Source organism: Thamnophis elegans, chromosome 3 (genome assembly GCF_009769535.1).
Source record: "Thamnophis elegans isolate rThaEle1 chromosome 3, rThaEle1.pri, whole genome shotgun sequence".
NCBI classification, from domain to species: domain Eukaryota; kingdom Metazoa; phylum Chordata; class Lepidosauria; order Squamata; family Colubridae; genus Thamnophis; species Thamnophis elegans.
In genome coordinates, this window is record NC_045543.1 from 45,290,195 (window position 1) to 45,309,724 (window position 19,530).

The 19,530-nt window shown below is 41.5% G+C and overlaps 2 protein-coding genes across 2 annotated transcripts in view; one reads left to right on the forward strand and one right to left on the reverse strand.

Moving 5' to 3' along the window:
* CORO2A (coronin 2A) overlaps window positions 1–5,145 on the forward strand; it is a 62,822-nt gene extending 57,677 nt beyond the window's left edge. The window contains exons 8-12 of the mRNA XM_032212685.1: window positions 695–791; window positions 1,743–1,855; window positions 1,967–2,057; window positions 3,063–3,322; window positions 4,497–5,145. Coding sequence (XP_032068576.1) covers window positions 695–791; window positions 1,743–1,855; window positions 1,967–2,057; window positions 3,063–3,322; window positions 4,497–4,628 — 693 coding nt within the window. The 3' untranslated portion in view covers window positions 4,629–5,145. The remainder of the gene's footprint in view (window positions 1–694; window positions 792–1,742; window positions 1,856–1,966; window positions 2,058–3,062; window positions 3,323–4,496) is intronic.
* A 1,999-nt stretch (window positions 5,146–7,144) lies between these two features.
* Window positions 7,145–19,530, reverse strand: part of ANP32B (acidic nuclear phosphoprotein 32 family member B) — a 30,789-nt gene continuing 18,403 nt past the window's right edge. The window contains exons 4-7 of the mRNA XM_032212686.1: window positions 18,932–19,118; window positions 16,973–17,100; window positions 14,640–14,712; window positions 7,145–10,778 (exon numbers count right to left, since the gene is read on the reverse strand). Coding sequence (XP_032068577.1) covers window positions 10,702–10,778; window positions 14,640–14,712; window positions 16,973–17,100; window positions 18,932–19,118 — 465 coding nt within the window. The 3' untranslated portion in view covers window positions 7,145–10,701. The remainder of the gene's footprint in view (window positions 10,779–14,639; window positions 14,713–16,972; window positions 17,101–18,931; window positions 19,119–19,530) is intronic.

The window sequence follows — 19,530 nt, forward strand, 5'->3', positions numbered from 1 at the left end:
AGACATTGTAGAGACACAGCTGCTAAATTTCCAGTGCAGCCCAGCAGGCCTTCTGGCTACTTTTTTGGCTACTTTCTGCAATCTTGTTTCTGCAATCCTCTGAATGGTCTGTAGTCGGGCCTGAGAAGGCTGGGGAATCCTGGGGCTGGAAAGGAAAGTTGAGGGAGATGCAAGTGTGTTGATCCCTTCCCCCCCACCCCCACATGAGAGCTGGAGGGGGGGAAGAGTGGCTCCCTGCTTGGTAGGTGAGAGCGACTGGTCACGGTGCCATTTGCGCATTGAGAGGGTGTATTCTGAGTGTGTTGGGAGATAAGGGGGTGCTGGATGTGACCCCTCTGTGGCAATGAGGAAGGGGTGGTGTGAGTTTGAGGGTGCTGAGAGCAAGTGCTATAGTGCCTGTAAGGCTCACCTTGCTCCCAACAGTTTGTCAGTGGGAGGAGGTTTCCCCCCTTTTAAGGAAGAGTGTTAGGGATGGGGGATAGAATGGTTCTTAGGGAAGGAAGAGGAGGGCGACCTATTTCAGTGGTGTCGGTAACAGGAGATACGGGACACAGGGGGGATGGCACCTCGGTGTTTAGTACCTGCCTCCCCCTCCCCCACTTAAGCTGCTCCCCTGGAAAGAATTAAATATTTCACTTAATAGGGAGAGGAAGTGAGTATACATTGAATTTGTATCTCTTACAATTATCTTTAGGGAGATGGGAACATCAGGTACTATGAGATAAATGTGGAGAAACCATACCTATATTACCTGACTGAATATCGTTCCCCTTTGCCTCAGAAAGGAATTGGTAAGTTTGCAGCAGTTTCATTGCAGTTTCTATGCTGGGGAACTTGAACAGGGTGCCTGTGAACCACTGATGCATTGAGGGAGGGGGCAGCTGGTCGCAGGCAGATAATAAGCATCAGCCTGTTTTCTCTTGCTTCACTTTTGTCATGGCTGCACAGCAATGGCTCATGACATTCATTTTCTGTGCCTTTATCTCTCAGAATATTGATTAAACCAGCCTTCCCCAACCTGGTATTCTCCTGATATGTTGACTTATGGGTTCAGGTTATCCTCACCATTGACACTGGCTGCGTTGGCAGGAGGTGATGGAAAATGTAGACGAGCATATCTGGAGGGACCAGATAGTGGAAGGTTGAATGAAACCTTTGCCAGCAGGGCAAGAGAAGTTTGAGAATTGTTTTTTTCACCTGCTTCCAACTCTTCTAAGGAGTTTTCATCTAGTCTACTTGAAAGCACAAGAGCAAGAAAGTCCTGGAAGACTGATGGTGCATATCTGCCAGTCCATGGATAGAAGGAGAGTGGATGGTCCCAAGCCTACAGCTGTAGAAGTTCTTACAATTATATGGGTGCATCAATCTTCCACATGCTCTGCCTTCTTAGATCATGAAACTGAAAGAGGAATGAATTGAAATGGCTGGAACTATAAGAGACAGAGAGGTTTTCAAATTGTTACCTAGCAACTCTAGACAAGATCAGAAAAGGAAGAATCTTTTTAGTTACATTTTTTTAAAAATTAAATTACAAATGGAAGTAATTTGTTCTCTTTTTAAAAAAAATGGCTAGGCCCAGGGTGTGGTGCTGGTCAGGGGAAAGATTTCAGCTTTCTCTGTTTCCTTCCTGCATGGCTATCCTATTCTGCAGAGGTGAAGAGCAGCAGTTGGATTTCCCAAACCCATGTTTTGGCGGAATGTCATATGAGCTGATCATAACTTTTTTTTCCTTTTGCTGTCAGGTGTGATGCCCAAGAGGGGCCTCGATGTCTGTGCCTGCGAGATCTTCCGGTTTTATAAACTGATTCCAGTCAAAAGCCTGATTGAACCCATTTCTATGATTGTACCCCGACGGGTGAGTGGATATCTCTTCTTTGGCAATATACCATGAAGGGCCTTCATTTTGAGGATACTGTAGTTCCCCAGATAAGGAAATGGAACTCTACTCTCATGTTTTCCTTTGTAGTCTGAATCGTACCAGGAAGACATCTATCCAATGACAGCTGGGGTACAGCCATCATTGACAGCACGAGACTGGCTGAATGGCACTAATAAAGGTTTGTGATACAATTGCTTAAACTGTCAGAAACAAAAAAAAATGCTCATTTATCTATCTGCATCACGTTACATTAAAGGCAGATGTACGGTAAGGCTGGAGGCCCAGAATTATTCACAATAACAATATTATAATCTGGATGGCTGTGTTTAGAATTCTCATAATAAATTGACAATGTTCTTCAGCAATTAAAGCAATAACATAGAAGTTGTTTCCCTATATCTCTATTATAAGGTATTACGGCTAATGTTTTATGGTAGCTGTTTGCTGGAGAGCTGTGCATCTGAAGGACCCACACAATTTATTCAGCCATAAGAAATTGTAAATGTCACGAGCCCCAAAACAATAATGAATGAAGTTCAACTGTGAGAAGCATCCAAAGTTTTCACTGCTTCTTTTCCGCTCTTGGGAATTGTATGCCAATTACCAGCTAATCTGTGGTGTGGTGGGAAGAGTACAGTACTTTGATCCATGATTTCAAGGAACTAATCTGAACCTAGGTTGTTTTGAACATAAAATGAGTTCCAAATATCTTGGAAGAAGAGCTAGGCTCAATACTTGTGTAATAGGTATGGAGTACAATTCTTCCTTCAGATCTTTTGGCAATGGCTCACCCTCTCCTCTTGAATTATTGTGGCATCTGCTATCCTGGTATTGTTATATAATGGAAAGGTATCAACTTCAGTCAGTTAGATTGTGGGTTAGGCCTATAGCTGTATTTCACTTGGCCTTGCTCTATACCAAAACCAAAATAATGCATTATTCCTAAATTTGAATTAATTGATGTCGATTGAGGGAATCAACTTGCTTTGAATCAAAATTGTAATGCTTTTGTGCTGCGTACATTGTCCTAGCACACAAACTAAGCTAAATGCCCTTCTTGTAATGAATGAAATTTTCTTTTTTTTCTTGCATTTAGTGGCTTTAGGTTCTCAGGGTCACTCAGTACTAGTTGTTATTGTTCCTTTTTGCTTGGGACAAAATTATTCTTTTCTGTGGCCTACAGGTCCTGTCTTGATGTCTTTGAGGCCAGGTTCTGTGATCTTGAATTCTTTACCACCATTTCTTGAAAAGGAGATTGCCATGGAAGCAACTAAGCCTGCCCCGCGTCGGGACAGAGTGACTGATATCACCGAAAAGTTGAATGAGATCCAAGAGAAATGGGGGACCAGGAAAATAGAGGAAAGACAAGAGCAAAACAGACGAATGAAGTTATCTAATGGTGTTGATACCTATGAATGTCCTCCACCTAAAACAGAAAATGAGGTATAGTGATGTGACCGAGAAAAAATTATGTTAGTGAGCAAATGGGATAAAATAGAAAAAAATAGCTACTTTCTCAGGAAGTACAAGCAAGATAGGAAACAAGGACATCCCTCACTGGATTTAATATTGACATAGAATTATTTCTTAGAAGCATCTCTCTTTGTGCTCCATTCACTTATTCTGTTATTGCTGTGACCTCTCACTTGAATAGAGGTCTGGAGAAAACATATTTCTACTCTGTTCTTCCTCTCACTTAAATTCAAATATCTGATATTAGATGAGGAATGAATGGGAAGTATAAAGGATATTCTGCTGCAAGAGTAGCTGATGGGTAAACTGGATCTTAAATCCACAGTTTTTCATGTTGGAATATTAGTGGAGTAATTGATATATTTATTATACCGTATTTTTTTGGAATATAAAGTGCCCCTAAAAAATAGGGTAAAAATCTGGGTGCTTCTTATACATTGAATACAGCATTTTTGGCCTCCAAAAACCCCAGCGCGTGGTTCTTGTTTCTCACAAAAATGGAGACCCAGAGGGTTTGAGAGGCCTGTAAAGTTCTCCTGGGGACTGGAGAGGGCAAAAACAAGTGAAAAATGGACCCACTTTTCATAAAATGGGGGTGTTTTCATCCTCCCAAGCCCCCAGGAGTACTCTACAGGCCTCTCAAACCCTCTGCCCATCCCATTTTTGCAAAAAACAGACCTGTTTTTCACCTCCCAAACCCATGTGTCACATTTTTGCCCTCCCTAGCCCCCAGGAGCCCTTTGCAGGCCTCCCAAATGCTCTATATGCCCTGTTTTTCACAAATTTCGCAATTTACCTCTTCAAAATCTTGGTGCTTCTTACACTCCGATATGTCTTATAGTCTGAGAAATACAGCAATTTCCAATATTATTTAGCATGATCTGCATATGTTTATGCAGTTTAAGCACTCTCTTGTATAAGCATCTCATTTTTATATTGGGATAGTTTATATGTGTGTCTAAATCAGATCATACCTTTATTGTCAATGCACAACATGTGTACAATGATAGTGAAACTAAATTTAGTTTTAATCTAAATTTCCATCAGTGTCATTTTCTCTTTCTTGACTCTGTAGTTTCATGTAGACATCAGATGATTTTAATGTATGATTGCACAAATGACATATGAAATCTTTACTTTCCAGCTGCTACAGATGTTTTATCGACAGCAAGAAGAAATTCGGCGGCTCCGTGAAGTGCTGATCCAGCGGGATATTCAGATCAAACAGTTACAGCTGGAAATCAAAAACCTGCATGTGGATTCTCGCCGATTCTGACAGGCTATCCTTTGGAGTCTCAGAACAAATGTTGCCAGAAATCACTATATTTTGGAGATTATAGATTAGAAGGAGAATTTCAGATTTATTGGCAAGTTATTGTCTACCTTGAGTGCCCATATCCTGCAAGCTGGAATTTACTGGAAGTTACTGGGAGGTTTTGTGGTGCTCTATTTATCGGACTCATTCTTTGCAAGAAAATCCATGTTTCAAAGTAGTCCCATAATAACTCAATTGGAGATGTTTCAAAGTGGAAGGCAGACCTGCCTGAGTACGAACCTCCTTTCAGGTCCCCAGTAGACAACTGAACTTTGAAATACGGTTGCTTGGACTTTCAGGCTTTTTAGCATTCAACTCTTTCACATGGTGATGAACCAAATAGAAGTTGTTCTGGACTCTTTTTGTTCTGCATTCTTGGATGGATCAGAATGATTTTAGAGGTTTTAGAGGTTTAGAGGTTTTATTTGCATTTGTAGGCCGCCCTTTTCCCTGAGGGGACTCAGGGCGGCTCACAGAAAACCAGGGAAAGGGGAAATACAACATTGAGACAACAACACATAATAAAATAATGAGCAACATGCATACAACATTCGGGCGGGGTAGAAATCCTTATCCCCAGGCCTGACGGGCGAGCCAGTTCTTCAAGGCAGTGCGGAAGGCCTGGACGGTGGAGAGGGTACGAATCTCCACGGGGAGCTCGTTCCAAAGGGTCGGGGCTACTGCTGAGAAGGCCCTCCTCCTTGTGGTTGCCAGCCGACACTGGCTGGCCGATGGAATGCGGAGGAGGCCTAATCTATGGGATCTTATAGGTCGTAGGGAGGTAATTGGCAGAAGGCGGTCTCTCAAGTATCCAGATCCACTGCCATGTAGGGCTTTATGGGTGATCAATAGCACCTTGAAGCGCATCCGGAGATCGACAGGTAGCCAGCGCAACTCGCGGAGGATAGGTGTAATGCGGGTGAATCGGGGTGCACCCGCAATCACTCTGAATTAGTTTACCCGCAATCACTCTGAATTTGCACTGAATTAGTTTTGTTTCTTATAACCAAGGAGAGTTTATGTGGGAATCGAAACCATCACCTTCTCTTAGTTTCTCATCTTCTTCTAAAATTGTATTTATGCCTAAGAGGTAAGGACCAAAGAACTAGGTGACATTAATTTAAAAAGGAAGTCAGAAATAGATGCTTCTGAGAGTCAAGCTTTGGAAATGAATGCTCTTTATTTGAGATGGAGAAAATAAGACCACTGCTGCTGAAGTGGTCTTATCAGAGCTAGAGTGGAAGCCTTCTGTAACCCTGTAGTCAATGTGTCTTCCATCTCTACCCATAATCTCTGAGGATCACTTCATGCCTTAAATCAACTAGGAGTTTAATTACTAATGCTCTTAAGATGGCTTTCTTCCAATTGTCTGAAGCTGAATTTTCTACTCACAGATTCTTTCCTCCTTTATTACTCTGAATGTTGTATCAGATCTTATAGGCATATTAGTTCAATGTACAGAAGTGTGAAGAAACTTTTACTTAATTCTGATAATCCTCTAACATCCTGTTTATCACAAACAAAATTCCCACAACTGTCAAATTGCAATACTTTTTTTCACTTTTCACTTTCTGTTTTGATGCCTATGACTGATATTTCAACTGATGTTTCATATTTGTTTCCTTGCTGATTTCTATAATAGACTATGCAAAGCACTGCCACCAACAATTGTTTGAGAGCAGGATCAACTACTCCAAAGATTATGAGGTCCAAGATGGAAGGGGGGGGGGGGTAGATGCCTTTTGTAACATAAGTTTCTCCTTAATCATGAATGCTGAAAATGTTCATGTACAAAATGGTTGGAAAATTTGAAAGGAAAAAAAAACACACCTAAAGTTTCACCAGTCATAATAAAATTGTAAAATACAACTACTTTTATAGTTTGGGTTAAGATATTTGTGCAGGATTTCAGAAAATTCCCAAAAATAGAAATTGATAAGTGAGAATAACAGAAGACTGAGCTGTAATCAAACTGAAGAATCTTGTATAAACATTTAATACAGAAATACCCATTCACATCTCCTCTGTACTGCTTCTGTGTTTTATGACTTAACATTTTTTTTCTCTTACAGTTCTCTTTTACCCTCTTTTTCTTTCAAGACCGAAGTTAAAACATTTCTTTTAATCCATCATTAAATTGTAACATTTCCTAGTTCAGGGGTCCCCAACTGAAACCGGGCCACACAAACGAAGCCCCATCCCCGTCCGTGGGATGCAGACAGCACATGAAACCATACTCCCTGTGGCCCACAGAAAACTCTCTCCATACAACTGCTCCCTGGTGCCGAAAAGGTTGAGGGCTGCTGACCTAGTGGATTGATAAAATTGCCCAAGCATGTCCCAAAGGTGCTTTTTCAAGAGGCAAGTAGACTTTCTGATTTTTCTTTGAACACGTTTTGCTTCTCACCCAAGAAGCTTCTTCAGCTCTGAAAACATGCCCAAGCATGTCTTTTTCTTTTCCATATTTCTTTTCTGTATTATTCCCCTTCACTTCCCCACTGTTTTTTGAGCAGGAACCCATCTCATAGCCAATATGTACATACAAGAAGCCCTCAACTTACAACTTCATTTGGTGGCCATTGAAAGTTATAAACACCACTGAAAACATTGACTTATGACCATTTTTCACAAGACCGTTGCAGCATCCCCATGGTCATGTGATCAAAATTTGGGTGCTTGGCAACTGGTATGCATTTAGGATGCTTGCAATGTCCCAGTGTCATGTGGTCACCTTTTGCAACCTTCTGATAAGCAAAGTCAATGGGGAAGCAATTTAACAACCTTGTTACTAACTTAACAGCTGCACTGATTCACTTAACGACTGTGACAAGATCATAAGAAATTTTGGGCTGTATTGTGGTTATAAGCAAAAGAATACCTGCATAGCAGAAGCTACATTTCTTTTCTGGATTGTACTATTCAGTTCTCATGTGACTGGATGGGGTGACTCTCAATTCAATTCAACTCTGCAAAAATGACTTTCCTATATACAAACACCTATGTTCTGGCTCATCTTTTTCTTTGTCCAACTCAACAAACTGTCATTTAATGGATTTTGGATGCAACAGACCAACTTTATGTTTTGGATGGAAACAGACCAAAATTATGTCAGTTTGGATTTAATAAACATCCTAGTCACGATTTTGGTTTAAAGTTAAGATGTACTAGGAAGAAAATTTAGAGCTGTAGATCCCTGAGATTTCAGATGCAATAACCCAATATTACAGTTGGCATTGCTTAAATATGCTTTTAAAGAAGTATTCACAATGGTACAAAAGACATAATGGAACTTCTATATTTACACCAAGCTTTATGCATATAAAATGAATTGGTCTTTGTAATAATCCCAGTATATAATATTAAGTGCTCATGGGATTTTAATTAGTACCCTTTAAAACAACTGGTATGTTACAGTTATGATCAAGACATTAAAACATTTCCAATTATTTAGGAGATTAGCCAGATGAATTATAACTTGTCTTGAAGTTAAAACTTGGAGCATAATTGCAGAGTCAGAGAGATGATCTTGGGGAAAAGAGGCAAGAGTGATAAAACATGGAGAAGTAAAACACAATCAGAATTGCAAGATTCTACTTCTATAGGCTAATCACAAAGAGTATAGCTGCAACCTTCCTGTTAGGTCAGTTTCCTGATTTGTGCTACCTTGTAGGGCTGACAGTAATAGAATTACTATTTTCTGTAACTAATCTCGAATATATGGTAAGATATACCCCCACTTTGTATTTTTGGGAAACAGCTGAATGTAGATTAAACAACTAATTGGTACAAGTCCATCTTGTTTATTAATACATTATGAGCTTATAGATGTTTGGGAAACTACAACACAACATTTTGTGGCAAAAGTAGAAGTGCTGCCAGTTAAGGAAACAAAAGAGTAAAATATATTCTTGGATTAAGGAGGATGATCGCTTGCAATTTGGAAATTTGTCTCTCTTATCTTGTTTACAGGCAAATAAATTATTTAAAGTATTTGTCAGCTTAAGATAAAGGGAGAGGGTTTAAAATGCATTTCTAAAGTGTGCTTTTTGATTTTTTTTTGCATATTTTATGTATTGCTTTGATCAATGTTAGCCATTTATTACAGGGGTTGAAAAATCCCAAATCTACTTGAAAAATGTATATATACTGCTTTTTGTTCTGTTTACCAAACTTGTATAAAACAAATTAGCACTTGAAAGTTATTTTTAAAAATTACTCTTGTTTTTAAAAACACTTTTGAAATAGTACATGCAGACCAAAATTTCAGTCATGTATGCTTTCTGAGGCAGAGGGAAAGAAAAGAAAAATCTATATACAGTGATGACAGTGATTATGCTTTATTAAATAGCGCCTAACTATATTTAAAGATATATGGATGGTGGTATTTTTTTTTTCTATTACAGTGATTTAAAAGCAAGGAAACTGAAATGCCAATGGGGACATATCCCCATACGAAAGAATGACAAGGCTTGTACTTAATAAATACAAGGAATGGTCTTGGAAAAGCTAAGCATTTTTAATACTTATACCAACCATGTAACTACGGTAAATCCAGTTACTAGTCTACAAGAGCATTTTACTATTGTTTAATCACACATGCCATAAGTGATAACTCAACAGTTTTAATCCATGTATGTCTCTCTCTTTCCCTTAAAGCTGAAATTCAATCAAATGGCTTTTTAGTAAGGCTGGAATTAGAACTTTCTCTTACAACAAAACTGCTGATTGGCAGGATTGCAAAAACTATTTAAAGAAACTTTAGAAATACATCTGATACTTCATTTAAACAGATTCCAAAATTTACCTTTTGATCAGAGAAACATTACCAACCAAGTCCTTCTACTGAATGTATTATTTCTCTCAAATATTGAAACATGGACATTTAAGCCAGAATCCTTTACACATGGCAGCTAATTCCTCTGGGCACAATAACAGCTACTATTATCCTATAAGCATAGGATTATAATGTTAGTATGGCTTTGTAAAAAAAGCTTTTATGACCACTGCAAGCATAGTAATGGAGCTGGTCCTTATTGGGATATGCTGAAAGAAGGTGATCATTAATGGAAAAGGTATTCTGCTATTTGAAATACTTATGCAAATTAGCTAAAAATACATCATTGGCTACAAACAATAATATCTGAATAAGTAACACATCTAGATAAAAACCTCTGTGAACAGCTAAAATCTTCCAAGCCTGGTACTGGTCACTCACAACCCGGAAGCACGTTAACTTCAAAAGTCAAAATTTTCTAAATTTACTTATGTTGTGAATTGTACTAGTAATAAAGCAATCTGTGAAGCTGGGGAGAAAGATGAAGCAGGGCTTCTTGGATTATTTACTTGCATAGCAAAATAAATTACCTAACTTAAACAACCTTCATAGATCAAAGAATCTAGATTCTGTTTTATTTCACAAATGCAGAATATTCACAACCCTGTCTACTAAAGTTTAAGCAAAAAAAAAGGCACATTTTCACATCTCTCTGAATATAATAACTGCAAGATTATAGTTTATCAAATAACGTTTATTTAATTCAAGTTCTTAAAAATACTTTTTTCTGTTGTTGCATAAAACATCCTAATGTAAAAAATATCCAACGGCTTAGAAAAGGAAAAAGAAGGCAGGGAAAGCAAAGCATGAAGAGCAGTCCCCAAAACTTCAGGACTCTATTTACAAAGCCTTGTTGCACAGAGATTAAAAAGGGAAGTATAGTCAGTGGGTGGTGTGGAGTCCCTATAGCCAGGACTGACCCATCACTCTTGTTCTTGCTAGGGCAATGGGAAGAGATGAAGGCCTGGGAACTCTCAAGAGGGTGAAGGTGCTAGCCCAAGAAGGCTAGGTCTGTAACCACCTGGAGAAATCAGCTGCAGGGTACAATGGAATGTCACAGGAATAGCCGACTCTTTGGCTTTTTTGAGTGCTGCGCTTGGAGGGGGAGAACTACAGGTGCGTCACACGTGCTCCTCAAGACACAGATCATCCAAGGGGTACCCCAAGAAATACTGAACAGTCCTTTGGAGACACAGAAGACTAATCATCATCATCTTCTTCTCCTTCATCATCTGTTTCTCTTTTTCGCTTTTCACCTTTCTTATTCTCTTCTTCATCTGCAGAAAAAGAGAGATATTATTCAATACAATACAATAGCAGAGTTGGAAGGGACCTTGGAGGTCTTCTAGTCCAACCTCCTGCCTAGGCAGGAAACCCTATACTGTTTCAGACAAATTCCATAAGGACTATTCCAAAAAAATACAGTACATTCAGTTGAAATATCCAACAAGCCTATTACAGTCTTCCTACCTCCCCGTCCTAGAATGACTGAGATAAATGGCCTGCCGGGGAGAGCGGAGGCTACGGGAGGGGAAATGGGGCCTGCGGGTATGGGAGTGGGCCAGAACGTTACGGTCATAACGGGGAGAGGCAGGTACGACAGGAACTTCAGGGCTAGCCATTACCGGGGAAGGAGGGTCCGCTACGTCACAGCGATCCCTCCTTCCGGCCCTGCTAGTTCCACTCCAGGGACAGATGGCGAGAATGGTCAGGGCCCTGGTCTCAGGCTATTGTTGCTAAATGCCAGGTCTGTGGTTCACAAGGCTCCCCTCGTCAGGGACCTAATATTAGACGAGGGGGCAGACCTGGCATGTATTACTGAAACCTGGCTGGGCCCGGAGGGAGGAGTCCCCCTCACTGAAATGTGCCCAGAAGGATTTCAGGTGCTCCATCAGCCGCGACCCCAGGAAAGGGGTGGGGGAGTGGCTGTCATCATCCGGGGGTCATTACTTTCTCGTAGGATCCCTGCTCCGGAGCTTGTCGGGTGTGAGTCCTTGTTGGTGAAGTTGGACCTTGCGGGTCAAGTGGGCTTGTTGTTAATGTACCTTCCTCCCAACAGCGTTGCAACAGCCCTCCCCTCACTCTTCGAGTCAGTAGCTGAGCTGGCGGTTGAGTTCCCCAGGCTTATGGTGCTGGGGGATTTCAACCTGCCTTCGCTCGGTGAACACTCTGATGGGGCGCAGGAGTTCATGGCTTCCATGACAGCCATGGACTTGACCCAAGTAATTCGGGGTCCGATTCATTCAGCAGGTCACACATTTGACCTCATATTCCTCTCGGAGCAGTGGAGGCGTGATCTAGATTTGAGGGGTATTAAGATCTTGCCCTTGTCATGGTCTGATCACTTCCTACTGAGGCTGGACTTTCGGAAACCAATCCCCCACTGTAGGGAGGAGGAACCGATTAGGTGGTTCCGCCCCAGGCGCCTGATGGACCCTATGGGATTTCAGACGGCGCTTGGAGAAATACCTGACACTCTCGTCCACAGTCCAGTGGAGTCCTTAGTTGCTGCTTGGAATACAGCGCCGGCGGGGGCTCTAAACCGGATTGCGCCTTTGCGGCCTCTCCGAGGTGGCGGATCCAGGAGGGCTCCTTGGTTCACCGAGGAACTCCGGGAGATGAAGCGCCAAAAGAGACGCCTAGAGCGCCGCTGGAGGGCCAGTAACGCTGAGTCAGACCGAGCACTGATGAGAGCCTATATCAGAGCCTATCTCGTGGCAATACGGGCGGCGAAATGTGCACATTTTGCCGCTCTTATTGCATCCGCTGAATCGTGCCCAGCCGCCTTGTTTAGAATAACACGCTCCCTCTTGAAAGAGAAGGACGCGGAGGACCCTTTACAAGGTAGAGCTGAGGAATTTGTTCAGTTTCTAACAGATAAAGTCGCTTGGATTCGAACAGATCTGGACTCCAATTGCACAGTACCAGCCGAGGTACCGGGGGAAGGTCTTGAGCGGAGTTTATGGAGTGAGTTTCAACTTGTCGCTCCTGAGGAAGTGAACAAGGCCATGGGAGCGGTGAGTGCCTCCACCTGTATACTGGACCCGTGCCCCTCCTGGCTGGTCTCGACCAGTAGGGAGGTGACACGCGGCTGGATCCAGACGATAGTTAACACCTCTCTCCGGGAGGGATCCTTTCCGCTCCTCCTAAAGGATGCGGTGGTGAGACCCCTCCTGAAGAAACCTTCTCTGGATCTAGCCATTTTGAGTAACTATCGTCCAGCCTCCAACCTCCCCTTTGTAGGGAAGGTTGTTGAGAAAGTGGTGGCCTTTCAACTCTGGCGGTCCTTGGATGAAACCGATTATCTAGATTCTTTTCAGTCTGGATTCAGGCCTGGTTACAGCACGGAAATTGCTTTGGTCACGCTGATCGATGATCTCTGGCGAGCCAGGGATAGGGGTCACTCCTCTATCCTAGTGCTCCTTGACCTCTCAGCGGCCTTCAATACCATCGACCATGGTATCCTTCTGCGACGGTTGCGGGAGGTGGGAGTGGGAGGCACCGTTCTTCAGTGGTTCTCCTCCTACCTCTTGGACAGGTCGCAGTAGGTGTTGGTCGGAGGGCAGAGGTCGACCTCTAGGCCCCTCACTTATGGGGTGCCGCAGGGTTCGGTCCTGTCCCCCCTCCTATTTAACATCTACAAGAAGCCGTTGGGTGAGATCATACGGCGGCACGGGATTAAATACCATCAATACGCGGACGATACACAATTGTATCTGTCTGCCCCGTGCCAACTCAGTGAAGCAGTAGAAGTGATGTGCCAGTGCCTGGAGGCTGTCAGGGTCTGGATGGGAACGAACAAGCTTGCACTCAATCCCGACAAGACAGAGTGGCTGTTGATGCTCCCTCCCAAGGATGGTCCAGCTATTCCATCTCTCAGCCTGGGGGGTGAAATTATTCGCCCCTCAGAGAGGGCCCACCATTTGGGAGTCCTCCTGGATCCAGAGCTGACCTTAGAACATCATTTGTCGGCTGTGACCAGGGGGACCTTTGCCCAGGTTCGCCTGGTGCACCAATTGCGGCCCTACTTGGACCGGATAGTCACTCACGCCCTCGTCACCTCAAGACTGGATTACTGTAACGCGCTCTACATGGGGCTGCCCTTGAAGAGTGTTCGAAGACTTCAGTTAGTCCAGAATGCAGCTGCATGAGCGATTGTGGGTGCACCTAGGTACACCCACGTTACACCTATCCGCCGCGAGCTGCACTGGCTTCCCATTGGGCTCCGAACACGCTTCAAAGTGCTAGTTGTTACTTTTAAAGCCCTTCATGGCATCGGATCTGGTTACCTGAAAGACCGCCTCCTGCCAATTACCTCCCAAAGACTGATTAGATTGCACAGACTAGGCCTTCTCCAGATTCCATCTGCCAGCCAATGTCGGCTGGCGACACCCCAGGGGAGGTCCTTCTCTGTTGCAGCTCCGGCCCTCTGGAACGAGCTCCCCGTTGAGATCCGGACCCTCACTACCCTTCCGGCCTTCCGCAAAGCGACTAAGACCTGGCTGTTCCGGCAGGCCTGGGGCTGTTGAGTTGTCCAGCCCCACTTCAGGTTTGTGACTGTTGTGTAATTTTAAACTGTTGTTTATTTTTTATATATCCCCCCTCCCTTATTGTAAGCCGCCCTGAGTCTCTTTTGAGAGTGGGCAGCATACAAAATTTAATAAATAAATAAAGGAAAAAGTTTTAGAAACTTCCTAAAATTGTTTAGTATTGACCATGCTGATTGGCTGTAGTAACCGTTTTAATTAAAAATACCGGAAAAGTTTTTTTTATCATCTACATATAGAAAAGCAGCTAATCATACACATTGTTTTATACAGTTGCGCTAGGAATGACTGCTTCTGGAATCCAGCAGGGATGGTCACAATGACAATGGCAATCAGGTGACCCGACTCACTACCACATTGCCATTGCAAAGCTGGGCAGCCAGATCACAATCATGATCACAGAGATATTACAACAGCCAGAATTTTCAGGACTCAGTGTAGGTCTATTTCCACCCTGCACCCCAACAAATCATCATTATCATCATCTTCCGAACTTGCACTGTTATTTCACTGGTACATTTACCCGTACTTTTATTTTACGTTCCTGAAAGTTTCTAAAATAAAAAGATTGGCATAAACATTTCCACTTACCTTCTTCCTTTTCATCGTCTTCGTCGTCGTCATCATCGTCTTCATCTTCACTGTCATGGGCAACCTTTTCTTCCTAAAAACAATAATAGGTTTGAATAGGTTTGCCTTAGAAAGTAAATACCTTTGCTCCTGTTATCATATCTGTTTCCCATTTTCTGCTCAGTGGGCAAAACATTTTAGACAAACACTGATGCTAATGTATTGTAATCCAGCCTTCAATTTTTTGTTACCATGTTAGTAGCAACTAATGAGAACATAAACAGAAGAGAAAAAAAACCAAGGTCATTATTTCAGCTGCTCAACTATCAGAGTTCCTTATCAACATGAAGGGCGGGATTGGGGAGTGTTGGGTTGGTTTCAGTATCATTATGCTGATGATACCCTATTACAGGTAGTCCTTGACTTACAACAGTTCATTTAGTGACCATTCAAAGTTACAATGGTACTGAAAAAAGTGACATGATCATTTTTCACACTTATGACCATTGCAGCATCTTCAAACTCACGTGATCAAAATTTGGGTACTTGGTAACTGACTCATATTTATGACAGTTGCAATGTCCTGTGGTCATGTGATCACTTCTATAATCTTCTGACAAGCAAAGTCAATGGGGAAGCAACAACTGTATTACTAATTTAACAGCTGCAGGAATTAACTTAATAACTATAGCAAGAAGTCGTAAAATGGGGAAAAATTAACTGTCTCACTTAGAAATGTTGGACTCAATTGTGATCATATGTCGAGGGCTACCTGTGTATCTTTTGACCTCAGACCAGCCATGTAAGGCTGCCAAAGTTCTGTCCCAGTGCCTGGAAGCTGTTTTGTATTTGGAAGGGGAGGAACCATGTCTGCCATGACTCAATCTTACCAAGATCGAGTGGCTGTAGTCGGTGTTTGAGCCAACCAGATCTGGAAATATTCCCTCTCTAATTTTGGATGGGGTAGTACTTCCCCTTGAAGTTGGCGCACAATCTGGGAGCCTTCCTGTGCTTGCAGCGCCTGCCTGAAGAGCAAGTGGCAGCTGTGATCATGAAGGTTTTACATAAATGCATCAGGGACACCAGTTGCTACTTTTCCTAGATCAGGGAGCCTTTCAGATAAGACACCTTGGGCCACGTTACCTTGCGTTTGACTCATGCAAGCAATATTTTACTAATGTAACACATTATGCCCTTGAAGACTACTAATAAGCTTGAACTGGTCCAGAATCCAGTGTGAGCAGTACAGGGCAAGCATTGGGATGCCAATGTTAACACATCTGCTTTGTGAGCTGCATTGGTTGCCAGTTTGCTTCTGGTCACAATTCAAGGTACTGGCTCACTCTATATATTAAAAAACCCTATAGAGCTCTACATGGCGTAGGCCTGATTACTTGAAGAACTACCTGTCTCCCATAGCATCTGCCTGGCTAATTTGATCCTGTAAGTCAGGATTCTCCAGATTTCACTGATCCACCTATCAGGACCTCAGAAGACTACCTTCTATAGCAGTGCTTATAACAAGGTTCCACTGACAATTCAGATGATCCCCACTCTACTGTTGTTTTAGAACAGGGGTGTCAAATTCGATTTCATTGAGGGCCACATCAGGGTTGTGTTTGACCCTGGTGGGGACGGGGAAAAAGACTGGCCAGCTTGACATTACTTGTCAAGGGCACCTGTGGTAGCCTAGTGCTAAAGCAGGACTTCCCTCAGACCCTCTGTCTCCTTCTTTCCTTCCCTCTTCATTCTTCGTCCTATCCCTCTTTCCTTCTTTTTCCTTCCTTCCTTGCTCTCTTCCCATCTTTCCTTCTTTTTGTCTTTCTTCTTTCCCTTTCTCCTTTCCTATCCCTTCTTGCATGCTCAAATGAAAAAGGGGAAACCTTTCTCCTTTTGTTTTGTTTTGCTTTCAGTTTGTTTTGCTACCCCTTTGCCAGCAAAAACAGAGCTTGGGTGGCCACACGTGCCCCCCCCCCTGCTCCATTTTCACTGGCAGAGGCACAATGGGCCGGTCCTTTGCTTGTTTCCAGGGCGGCCCCATGGGCCAGATCTAAGCACCCCATGGGCTGGATCTAGCCCACCAGCCTTGAGTTTGACACCCTTATTTTAGAACAGCTGTGAAGATGTGACTCTTCATCCATGCATTTGGTAAGGGAGACACTTGCCATCTAACTTTTATGTTGATTTTATTGTAATTTCTGTTTGATTGTTGTAAGTGGCTCAGAATTATTTGGGGCACGATGCTATGCTTGTAGTAGTACTAGTAGTAATAATAGCTACTCTTCTTGTAGTTTGATAAATAAGCGTAAAAAATTTACTACAGACTTAAGAAGAAAACAATATTTTAAACCAACCTCTCCACTAATTTCATCGTCTTCATCTTGTCCTCCTTCATATCCAAACAAACCATAAAATGAATCCTCCTCGCCATCCTCGTCTTCGTCCTCATCCTCATATATGTCATCGGAATCCTCATCCTCATCTGAGAAAGAAGAGTTTTATATATATCAAATAGGAAAGCTGTCATAAAATCACAATAATATTAGTTCAAAGGAGTTTCCTGTTAAATATCTGCTAAAAAGAACATATACTGATATCGACAAATGTTTCATAAGTTATATCCAGAGTTACAATTTATAAATGAAGCAGTATGAGTTTAAATTGTCAGTCTAAAAGAGGATGAGTTAATAATTTGCAATCTGTTACAACAGTTTGCTATATTACTACAGATTCCTTAATATATTAGGATCTGGATCCCCAATGTTATCCCTTGAGTGTCGATGTATCCCTAGAAATCTCACTAGGCATCTACCAGGCTCCATGTCCCCAATGGTAATTTTATTTAAACAATCCTTTGCCCACCTATTGAGAAAACAGTAAATTGAGGTTACAATCAGGTAACGACGATAAAGGGGAACATCACATTCCAGTTTTTCTTCTTGGAAATTGGTGTGTTTTGTGATAGATCATACAAACCATAATAGTTATTCTATGCTTTAAAACTGATCTTTTTCAGCTGACAAAGTATTTTTGATTCAAATACAGTGGATACAAAAATGCCAGGTTTTTAAAATGAAAAAAAAATCAGACCAAAATAAATAATGGAACCATGGAACATCATGGAGACAGTCATCAACAAGTTGAGAAAATATGACACAGCAGTGACATTAGCCAGAACTGGATGTTCCTCCAAAATGATGAAAAAACAACAAGAAAACTGGTCCCAGAGGCTGCCAAGAAGCCTGCACCAACATTAAAGGACCTGCAGGAATTTTTGGCAACTACTGGTTGTGTACCATATGTGACAACAATCTCATGTATTTTTGAATGTTTGGTCTGTAGGGTAAGGTGGCAAGACGGAAAAACATCCAATCCCACCTACATTTTGCAAAAATTTATATCAAGTCTGACAAAAGCAATGGGAAAATGTGTTATAATCTGATGAGATCAAGGTTGAACTTTTTGGCCATAATTCCAAACGGTATGTTGGGCAAAAAAACAGTACTGTGCATCACCATAAAAATACCTCATATTAACAGTGAAGCAAAGTGATGGTAGTATTAGACTTTGGCTGCTTTTCTTCAGTTAGGATTGCCGCTTTAGTCAAGATGGAGGGAATTATGAACAGTTCCAAATATCAGACAATTTTGGCACAAAATCTTCAGGCTTCGGCTGAAGATGGATTTCACCTTTCAACACAATGACTCAAAGCATACATTCAAATCAACAAAAGAATGGCTTCACTAGATCAGAATTTTGGAATGGCCCATACCGGAGCCCATACCTGAATCCAATTGAAAATCTGTGGGAAGAACTGAATAGGGCTGCACACAAGAGAATCCCTCATAATCTGACAAATTTGGAGGGAAGAGTAGGCAAAGATGCTGATAGGCTGCTATCCCAAAAGACTAGATACTGTCATAAAATCAAAAGGTGCTTTAACAAAGTATCATTTTAAGGGTGTACAGTTATGCCACCATATTAATTGTATATTTCTATTGTTGTTTTCTCCCCTAAAAGATTTCAGTTTGTTTTTTAGTTGAATTGTACAGCTCATGTGTTATATTAAAGATGGGAAAATTCTGAAGTGATTTATCTTGGTCTGATTTTTTTTACATTTAAAAATATGGTCGTATAGCAGAGTTTTATGGACTTTTTATAGCCACTATATAATGCAGAGAATATTTCCAATTTGGTAAATTAGTTTAATGCAGTGTTCCAAATGACTCAAATATCATATTTACATTAGGCAGATCTTGATCACAGTCAAGAATTAACCCTTTCCAATCTACAATTAATATGATTGAGCTGACCTTCCTCATCTTCCTCATCAAAACCATCTAATTCAGCATCTGAATCAGAAGCCTCTTTATCTTCCTGATCATATCCATCCAGATATGTGAGTTGTGGAAGAAGTGTGAAGACACACTCTCGATAGTCATTTAGATTTGTTACTTCACAGTTGAACAAGTCAAGGCTCTTCAGAGAGTCCAACTTTTTCTGAAATAAAAATATGCTTTTGTTAGTTTTAAGTATTATTAATATATTGACATCATACACAAACCTGGCAAGGTATGCTGATAATTTCAGTTTGGATTGGGAGGGGGAGCGAGATAAACAAGCCATGAACTGAGCTGATACAGTGTATTCTTTCATGATATTCCCAAATTAAATATGATTTTATAATGTAATTAACCTAACAGCCCTCAAAAGAACAAGACATGAATTTTGAACCATATATATTTCTCACTCAATATAACGGAAGAAATTATCACATTTACTAATAAACATTTTTAAAGAAGTCTCCCTTAATCAATGTGAATTAATCTAAACCTATTTCAGTTCATTTAAAGATCCCTTTCTAATCTTTGTGTGAAAAAACAAGATCAAATGATGCTATCTCTCTGATCTG